General features: G+C 34.4%; 2 protein-coding genes across 2 annotated transcripts; both read left to right on the top strand.

Moving 5' to 3' along the window:
- Positions 1 to 3718: 3718 nt before the first annotated feature.
- LOC107917247 (TMV resistance protein N-like) lies at positions 3719 to 6496 on the top strand. The gene is made up of 7 exons (XM_016846619.2): positions 3719 to 3841; positions 3885 to 3974; positions 4078 to 4196; positions 4328 to 4381; positions 5118 to 5628; positions 5863 to 6156; positions 6266 to 6496. Exons 1-7 carry the CDS (start codon positions 3719 to 3721, stop codon positions 6494 to 6496), a joined length of 1422 nt encoding a protein of 473 aa, XP_016702108.2.
- Positions 6469 to 7657, top strand: LOC121204828 (disease resistance protein RPP2B-like). The gene is made up of 2 exons (XM_041075498.1): positions 6469 to 7344; positions 7417 to 7657. The coding sequence occupies exons 1-2, from the start codon at positions 6547 to 6549 to the stop codon at positions 7558 to 7560; spliced, it is 942 nt and encodes a 313-aa protein (XP_040931432.1). The 5' UTR covers positions 6469 to 6546; the 3' UTR covers positions 7561 to 7657.
- Positions 7658 to 10609: the final 2952 nt, after the last annotated feature.

Below are 10609 nucleotides of genomic sequence, written 5' to 3'. Positions count from 1 at the left end.
TTGCTACATTGCCGAAATCCTCAAAGCATATTTCTTCTTTCTTTCTCAAACATTCGGCAAGAACAAGGTAAGGATGCATGGCTTTCTTTTCTTTTATTAATTCCTTATGTTTATTATAAAACATTTAATAATTATATTTCTTATATATATAAAATGCATATATTACAAATCATCATCATCATGGCCGGCCACTAACTTTAAATTGGACAATTTAACATGCAAGTCCTTCCTTTTAATAAGCCATGCATTATTCGGTCACCTCATTTCTTCCTAACACATTCTTCAATTTTATCATATAAGTCTTTTTTCATAATTTCACATTCAAATGACAAAATTTAGACATGATACTTTCACACATGATACTGTACATATAATAAACATAGAAAAGAGTATTTAAATAATTTTGTGACTCAGTTTTGTGGTGCCAAAACCACTTCCCGACTAGGGTCAAATTAGAGCTGTCACACACTTTTTACAACTAGTACTTGTGTAAAACATATGCAACCAAACACCTTTAGGTGAGCTAAAGATGGCTTGAACCTGAATCAGGCCTCAAATGGAGTTTTCTGAGTCAAAGCCTTGGTTGGGAGCATATTTTGAATGTAAACAGCAGTGTTAACTGCCTCAGCCCACAAATTCTTCTCAAACATCAGACACCTGACCATATCCATCAAGCTTCTATTCTTTCTTTCACTTACACCATTTTTTTGAAGTGTATAAGTGTTGGTGAGCTGGTGTTTAATGTCTGCTTCATCACAAAAGGTATTAAACCTGGATGAAGTATACTCAGTCCTATTGTCTGACCTCAAAGTCTTTAACTTGCAACATGTTTCAGTCTCTGCTGCAGCTTTAAACTTCAAAAATATTAAAGCCACTTCTGATTTCTGTTTCAAAAAATAAATCCAGCAATATCTCGAGTAATCATCAATAAATAAGATGAAATACCTACTTCCATTCGGAGATTGAGTCTTCATTGGACCACACACATCAATGTGTACAAGTTGTAGTCTTTCAAAAGCTCTCTAAGCTTTGTTTGAAGGAAATGGCAACCTGGCCTACATTCCTATCTGATATACCTCACAAACTTCTTCTTTTCTGACTAAGTTAGTGAAGCTTTCAACCAAATCCTCCCTGACCATATGAGCCATGGACCTGAAGTTGATATGGCCAAGCCTTTGATACCATAGCTTGGATTCATTAGTAGAAGCTGTATAAGCTAAGTTTGAGGTTTTCTTCCAATCAACAACAAAACTTTTATCTGTCATGGCTACTATCATGAGCTTTGATCCACTTGGATCTATGCTTTGGCAGTCTTGGCCTTTGAACACTATAGTATAGCCCTTCTCAAGCAACTGACCTATGCTGAGCAGCTTTCTATCAATTTCAGGTACCAAAAGAACATTTGAAACTAGCTTGTTACCTGTGGGAGTGCTAATCAGCACATCTCTCTTACCTTCTGCCTTGATGAAGTGGCCATTTCCACATTCACCTTGGTTTTAAAACTTCTGTCTATTGACTAGAAAATGGTAGCATTTGGTGTCATGTGGTTTGTGCAACCATTGTCAATCAGCCAACCTTTTGTGGTTTTTTCTTTTGTAGCCGAGCAAGAGACTGCAAAGACCTGTTCTTCATGGTTACTACCCTCTTTAGCTACTCGAGCTTCAGCCTTTGTGTAATACCCCTACCCGTATTCATTGCCGAAATAGGGTACGATGCATTACCGGAGTTTACGAATTAAACTTTTTTTATATTCAATATAGCCCTTTTATAAATATCTAACCTTCCTTGTAATATTAAATCGAGACCAATCCACATCAACCAAATCAATTCAACATATTTTCATGATAGATTCATGCATTTATATAAGATAACGTCATCACATATCTATAACCAGGTTTGTTAACCATACTAATGGCTAACTTTACATTCATTTCACGTTAACATTTACTTTGTTAGCTTATACATGCCATTGATTTCCAAAATAAAGTTTCTTTATATACCGCAATCCTGAGGTTGACAGTGTGATGTGTCTCCGACCAAATCCGACCTCCGAGCTCTTAACACTACAAAATAGGGAAAAAGGAAACGGGGTAAGCACTTTGTGCTTAGTAAGCTCATGTAACAAGAATTATACTTACCTAATATTTTCAATACAATACAATAAACTCCATATATCCATTCAATGCATTATTACCCTAATATGCACAAACTCAACATTCAAGTTAGTACAATAATTTCCATGTACCAATAATATATACCATGATTGATGAGCTCATCAATATCATAATTTCCATTTCCTTGTTATTTTTTTATACTTATCCTATTGAATTTATCGAAATTTCGATGGATTTTCAGAGGTACACATTTATTGTACAATTCCGGGTCCGTTAATTCATATTCATGTGCGCACATATCCATTTCAGAGAGCATACTCCCGCGAACCTCAACCTTGCAGCGGGATTACCAGTCCAGGCTAAATCCCCTGCAATATAAACTCATAGAGTATTGTCGGGATTACCAGTCCAGGCTAAATCCCCTGCAACGACAATTACTCTAATGAGCTTGGATCTGAATTACCAGTCCAAGCTAAATTCAGACCCTAATTCGGATTACCCGTCCGGGCTAAATCCATTTTACACATATTCTTCGGGAGGGTTATATCAGGATAGGATCACCCGTCCGGGCTAGATCCTTTTTACCGTCAATTCCTTTTCAGAGATCCATCGAATTTTCCTTTCATTCAACCGGGATTTCTTCCCATTTTATCAAATATATCAATGTTTCATTAATTTTCATACAATGAACACTCAAATCATATTCACATCAATAACATACAATCTCAAGCATTTAAGAATATAATTCAAGTTACACGAACTTACCTTGATACTTGTTTGTAAACAGTAAAAATCTACTAATCCCGAACTTTTTCCTTTCCTCGATCTAGCTTTGTATTTGAATCTTCTGGATTTGGTGCAAAAATTATGAAATACCAGCTTAGAGAACCCTCCTATGGCGTTTTTAGCTGCTGGAATTGAAGAGAAATCTAGATATTTCCTATTTAGTCCTAGTTTTATTTAGTTAATTTTGCAATATTAGAATTTTACCCTTAATTTATCAATTTTTCTGCTGATTTCATACCCTTGCCGTCCAGCCCAAATAACTTTTGGGTCTAATTGCCTTTTAAATCCTTTCTCATTAGACTCTTAAGCTATTTAATCACTCTAGCAACTTTTACACCTATTACAATTTAGTCCTTTTCATTTAATTGACTACCCAAACATTAAAATTTCCTAACGAAATTTTAATACCACATTAATAACATTTCATAAATATTTATAAAATTATTTTTGACTCAGTTTTACGAGATAGAGGTCCCGATACCTTATTTTACCCAATTTCTTCAATAATTTCTTTTTCTAACTAATCACTAAATCAATAAAATTTTCCTATCAATATTTTCATACGATTTTCCTATCATATAAATTTTCAAGCAAAAATATTGAAATAAATTTCTCTTTAAATCGGATCTATGGCTACGAAACCATTGTTCCGATAACCTTGAATTTAGGCCATTACACTTTGGCTGTTGTGGTTTATTCTACCTTGGTTTGCCCTTATTTTTTCAAACTTTTTTAACGTGGCCCATCTTCTTGTAGTATTTGCACTACGCATTAGGCCTAAACCAACATACTTCACCCGGATGACTTAGCTTTCTGCAATGTGGGCAGGGTGGATGTCTTCTTTCACCATCTGCTTTAGGCTTGTTTCTCCAGGTCTTTTTGCCTTTGTAGGCATTTGTGCCCGAGGTTGGCTTGGTTTTGGCTTGGAAGGCACCTTCTTGGTGCTCCTCTAGTTTACTGGCTCTTCTTTGCTCTTGCGCATAGAGAGCATTTATTAGCTCTGTCAAGGAGATGCTGGTCAGGTCCCTTGAATCTTCCAGGGATGATATTTTTGCCTCATACCTCTCTGGTAAGGTTGAAATCACTTTCTCCACTATCCTTGCTTCAGTGAATTATTCTCCAAGCAATCTTATGATGTTTACCACAGCCATAATCCTATGTGAATACTGTTTGACAGTTTCTTCCTCCTTCATCTTCAAGTTCTCGAACTCTCTTCTCAAATTCAAAAGTTGTTGCTGCCTTATTCTTTCAGTCCCTTGGAACTCCTCCTTCAACTTGTCCCAGGCCTGCTTTGGTGTATCACAGGCCATGATCCTTGTGAAGATTACATCTGACACACAATTTTGGATGCAAGACATGGCTTTATGCCTCTTGGTCCTTTCATTAGCATGCTGTCTGATCTGAGACACTGTTGGGTTGGCTCTAAGTGGTGCTGGTTCAATATCTAATTTGACAACCTCTCACAAATCGAATGCCTGCAGGTAGGTCTTCATTTTCATTACCCAAATATGGTAGCCCTCTCCATTGAATACTAGTGGTGGTGCTGGTGAGAATTCTAAGGAAGACATGGTTTTAAGGATTGAAATATGACAGGTTTACTAAGAATAAGGCTCTAGATATCAATTGTTGGGGTTTGTGACTAATTTATCCGGAGGAAGTATGAAGCTCTGTGAGAAACTTGGGCAACAACGTAATAAATTCGGATAAAAAACGAAGAGAACTTGAAATTCAAGTTAGTAGATTTGAGCTTGAAAAATAGAATGAAAGCGAAGAAAGAGAGAGAGTATTTTTGGATGAAATTCTAATGAATTTTCATTAACTTAATGAAGGCTAAAAGCCAATACATATACTAGACACAAGCTAGTCAAAATGAACAAATTTCACCTAAACAAACACCTACTACCACAAAGCAACATTGAAACTTGTAAAACATTGCTTGTACACTTTAACAAGCTGATTTGTCAGCTCAATACTATCTAATTGTGTCATTCACTTAGTTTGAACTTGACTAAGTTACAAAATATTGATTGAAGTAACAAAATGAAACTGAAATAGAACAGTAGCATTAACATCCTCAGTTGCATGTATTTCATCTGGCAATGTTACAGCAGCTTGATCTACTTTTTCATACTTTATCTGCATAACTTACGTTGCATGAATTTATCCTTGGTTGCATGAGCTATATAGAGGCAAACTTCAACAACTTTGCCTTTTCAGTTTGAAAGCTTTCAAAAGTGAAACACCTGCAAAGGAATTTTTTGAGCTTTTTGAACGTGTAGTGGAATATGCCAATGGCCTTCCGTTAGCTCTTGAAGTTTTTGGTTCTTTTCTATCTGGCAGATCAGATGAAGCTCAATGGAGAAGTGCTATTGAAAGACTTAAAAAGGAGTACAACAAAGAAATTCTAGACAAGCTTCAAATAAGCTTTGATGGGTTAGAACAGTCAAAGAAAGATATATTTTTAGATATTGCATGCATCTTCAAAGAAGAAGACAAAGATATGGTAACCAAAATTCTTGATGGTTGTGGCTTTTTCCCAGATATTGGAATATATGTTCTCATCAAGAAATCTCTTATAACAATTGATGAAAACAACAAATTGTCGATGCATGAATTGTTACAAAAGATGGGAAGGAAAATTGTTTACCAAGAATCTCCTAATGAAGCTGGAAAACGTTGCAGATTGTGGGAGGAAAAGGATACTTATTACGTGCTAATAAAAAACACTGTAAGTCTTTAGCACTAATAACTGTTACTCCACCCTTGAATATTTGTTGATTCATACAATACTAGGATGCAAGTCTAGCTTTGAACTATTTTTGGACGTGCATTGTACTGTTAAGTCATTAAATTTACCATATTAATTAGTTGATTGCTTTAATTTTCAGGAAAGGAAGCTGTTCAAGGTCTAGTCATCGATTCTATCAGGTTTAAATTCATACACCTATCTGTGTATATGTAGTTGATTACTTTGTATATTGTAAAGCTCATTCCTCTTTTTCCTTTGGTGGTTATCAGGAAACAGAACACTTGGACTTTGAGTGCTGATGCCTTCTTGAAGATAAAAAGGTTAAGATTGCTCAGATTCTTGAATGCCCCAAATTCTCGTGATATTAAGTATCTTAGCAACGAGTTAAGACTTTTGGAGTGGCATGGGTATCCTTTCAAATCCTTCCCTTCAAGCTTCCAACCAGAAAAGCTTGTTGCACTTCTTCTGCCTTATAGCTTCATTCAAAAATTATGGAAGCCAGACATGGTAGGAACTACATTGTTTTATCAATTATTTGCCTAACACAGATAGCGAAGAAACAAAAAAGAAAATGACATTTCAATTCTTTGTTTTTCTATTGTTTTTTTTCCAACAGCCTTTGCATAAGTTAAAATTGGTCGACCTCAAATGCTCTAGAAATCTTGTGAAAACACCAGATTTCAGAATGGTCCCAAACATTGAAAGTTTGGTTTTGGAAGGTACTGGAATAGCAGATTTTCATCCAAGCATCAGGTTTCTAAGGAGGCTTAAGCTTTTGAATTTAAGAAACTGCAAAAGCTTAGGAGTTTCCCTTCCAAAATTGGAAAGGAATCTCTTGAAACATTAATTCTTTCAGGTTGTTCAAATATAAAATGGATTCCAGAGGTTGTGGGAGAAATGGAGTGTTTGAAAAAGCTTCATTTAGATGGGACTGGTATTAACGAACTTCCCTCTTCAATTGGACATCTCAGGAGTCTTGTGTTGTTAAATCTGAACGATTGTTGTAAGCTTGAGAATCTCCCAAGCAGCATAGGTGGTTGTGAATTCCTCACAACTCTTGTTCTCTCTGGTTGTTCCAAGCTAGAAAATTTGCCAGAGAATTTGCAGCAAATAAAATCTTTGGAGAAGCTTGACTTGAGCGGAACTGCCATAACAACACCACCGTCCTTCATTTTTCATATGAAAAATTTGAAGTTTTTGTCCTTTCGAGGATGCAAGGGACCACCATCTAGAGTACGAGCATATTGGCCTTTTATTTCGAGCGCAAAAAAAAGTCCTAGTTGGAACTGTACGACTTTGAGGCTACCTGCACTTTTGTCAGGTTTGAGTACTTTAAAAGAGCTGAATTTAAGTGATTGCAACCTTGATGAGGGGGCTATTCCTAATGATATTTGCTGCTTATCCTTGTTGGAAATTTTACGTCTTAGTGATAACAATTTCACCACCCTACCTGCAACTCTTAGTCAACTTTCCAAGCTTACTCGTCTATTTCTGACTGATTGCAAAAGGCTTAAGTCATTGCCTGAGCTTCCAGCCGGCTTAGATTTATGGATAGATGGTTGTGCTTCATTGGAAGTAGTTGCACAGTCAACAACAGCTTGCCCTTCAAGGCTTAGTTTATATATTTGTGCTTTTAACTGCTTCAAATTGGCAGAGGGTAACAATGCAGTAACAATGCTGAAGACACGTCTGAAGGTTAGAACCTTTATTTTTTGCTATTATTGCTCCCTATGGTACAAGTTTAAGCAAAAGTGTCTTTGTTTGCAGACAGTTGCAAATGCAAGAAAAAAATATTATGACATTTTCATACCAGGAAGTGAAATCCCAGTATGGTTTAGCAGTCAAACGGATGTCTCTTCAAAATCTATAATAGAGATGCAATTGCCTCCCAATTTTCTGAATGATACATAGTTCTTAGGATTTGCTTTCTGCTGTCTTTTCTTCTCTGACTTCAATAATAAACCTTGGAGGGGGGAGCATATTTCCTACAGAACTGTTATCCATGGTAGAAATTGTTGACAATTGCATGGTAAATTGTTGAAAATTGCATGGTTTTGCAGCATCAAATTGCATGGCAGATTATTAACATTTATGGCAGCCATCAAGTTTGACTTAAATGTCAAAAATAGGAGGTGCAATTGGCACAGAAAATTTACTTGAAAAATTTGGCATGGGATATTTTCTTTTTTGGTCCTTGAGGTAATGGGCTATTTATGGTTTGATCATTAAATTTCAACTATAAATAGGTCTTCCCATTTCTCATTTCATGTAATCCCAACCATTCTTTCTCTTTTAGTTTTCTCTCTTCTCCCGTTTGAGAATTCTTAAGGAGTTCTATTTGTTTGTAATATTTTGGAGATAGTGAAGTTATCGTCTGGTGTTAATGCCTGAGGATGTAGGTATAATTTACCGAACCTCGTTAAAACAACTCTTGTATTCTTTCTTATCCTATTTTTCTTTCAATATTTGAGGGTATAATAGTAGTATTTAATTGTGCTATTAAATTACGATAGAAGGGATATTCTGACTAAGGAAAGACTTGGTACTTAGGAGATCCTTGTGATCCACCTCTCTTTCCTATAAATTGAACTTTGTGTGATTTTTTAATACAATAATTTACACGCTTCCAACCCTATTAGAACAACAGAAAGTACTCCCGACAAGTTGAAAGTTCTTTCTGTCATTTAAAAGGGAACTCTACAAGGGTGACCGAGGATCACCTTTGGATACATTATTTTCCTTGTGCCAAAATAAATTTGTCTTCCTTGAGGAAATTAGCTACTCCACTTCAAATGGAGGTTGTAGTAAACATCTTTGGCATCGATTCCTTGGTGAAGAAATGTGGAGCTCGAATAGTGCATGAGAAAGATTTGGAAGAGATGGATCATACCATAAATGAGCATAGTGAGCCAACTTCTTCAAAATTTGATGATATCCATTCAAATGATGGATCAAACGAGAATAATATCGGCTCCCCCGTAAAAAAAAAATGGTTAAGCTTTCACTTATTTTCATTGTATTCCGCAAATCTTCAATGATTGATATATGCTATTGTCTCCTGTTTTGTAAGGCTGATTTACTTCATATCTTCGTGCTTTGCTTCCAGGTTGAATGCGAAAGCAGGTGATCACCAGGGGAAAATTACTCTATTTTGTGAATCTTGTCAATCAGATATTGTAAACCGTCGACTACTCTCCTAGCTCTATATATTATTATCCATTTCCTTTCATATAGATTTATCTTTTCCGTACAAGTTGTGTTTCAATTTTTTTATAGGCGGAAAATACCATTGGTTAAAATCATTTAATTAGCATTTTTTTATTATTTTTTAATAATGAAATGGATTACAAGTTATAATAGAAATTTTGAAGCGGAATTAACCCAAATCCAAACGACAATGGAATCCACAACTCCTCTACCTTCCAGTCTATGCCAAAACTAGAAACAAATATTGCAACCCAATTGTTTGTGGAAATATCACAATGAGGTACCTTTTTTTATTACCAATCTAGTCTCCCAACTCCTATGACCATTGGTTTGAACTCGAACTCCACTACAATAGCAACAACACAGCACCGTTTATCCCTAAGCCATGGCAGATTCTATACCCAAAGCATTTATCGTAGCTACTTAATAATAAGAAGAAGAAGAAGAAGAAATGAAGATGCCAAATGACATTTTTGAGGTTGTTGATCCCTACCACTTCCATAGGCACTGCCTAATACCTCGTTTTTAATAACCATTTGTCTTTTGAACTGAACCACTAACTTTTAATTCAATTAGTTAAAAATTCTCAAATCAAAATTCATTATAAAAATTATTATTGACTCGTATAATTTAAATACTAATTATATAAATTTACTCGTCGGACTTGTGGTCCCAAAATTATTATTTCCGACACCATTGAAAAATCGGCTGTTACAGAAAAATATATCTAAAGAATTAATTGATATTTTTAAAAAATAATTACATATTTATTATTTGATTTTACAAATAAAAGAGTTATTAATTCAAAAAAAAACTTAGAAAATAATATGTTTATTAATTATAAATATTAATTAAAAAACTTGAAACAACATGAAATAAAAAATACATATTAAAATATTTATAAGAAGAATTGAATTTAGGACTCAAGGATGAAATCACAATTATCTAACCATCTAACCAAAAGAGCTAATATGTCAAAAATATTAATTAAAAAAATACTAACATTTAACTATCTAACTAAAAGAAATAATTTGTTAATTTTTAGTAAAAACACATATTATACGACACATCTTCAACAGACATGACTGAAAGCACACCCCGTAAAAAACATCATCCTTTCTCTCTCTAAAAACAACTTAATTATATCAATATATTTCAAAAATTTCAACTTACTTTCTTAAATTACTTTTTTTTCAACACATACATATAAATTAGCAATAATATATGTTACAAATTTTTATTAAAATATTATAAATTAATGCAGAATTGTTATTTTCTTCAAAAACAACCAAATAAAAGAAAGTTATAAATCCAAATAATTAATAGTGATCCATCACTTTAATTAATTCTTGATAACAACACCCTAATCTTATCATTATCAGGCCTCTCTAATGGCAAACTACCATCAACCAATTTGATGCTGCCAAAAAAACCCAACATACACATTATTGTCTTAAGGATGCATAAAAATCAAGACATAATATCTCCTCATTATCATCTTGAGATCTGATTTCTTGTTCAATGTTATGTTGCCATCTTGATTTCCAACGAATCCAGATGCGCACTTACTTTATAATTCTTACATATGCACCATAAAATAAAAAAAAAATTAAAACTAAATGAATATAATCTCGAGAGTTAGGTGAAATGAAAAAGGTCTTTCTTATCTTAATTCGTAGTAAATGGTTCAATCCTTACCTTAACTATAAAATAACTTTGAAACTCGTGACTAACACCTACCCTTAATGGTGTC

The sequence above is a fragment of the Gossypium hirsutum genome, chromosome A01 (assembly GCF_007990345.1).
Source record: "Gossypium hirsutum isolate 1008001.06 chromosome A01, Gossypium_hirsutum_v2.1, whole genome shotgun sequence".
Classification (NCBI taxonomy): domain Eukaryota; kingdom Viridiplantae; phylum Streptophyta; class Magnoliopsida; order Malvales; family Malvaceae; genus Gossypium; species Gossypium hirsutum.
This window is presented reverse-complemented; position numbering and strand designations above follow the sequence as displayed.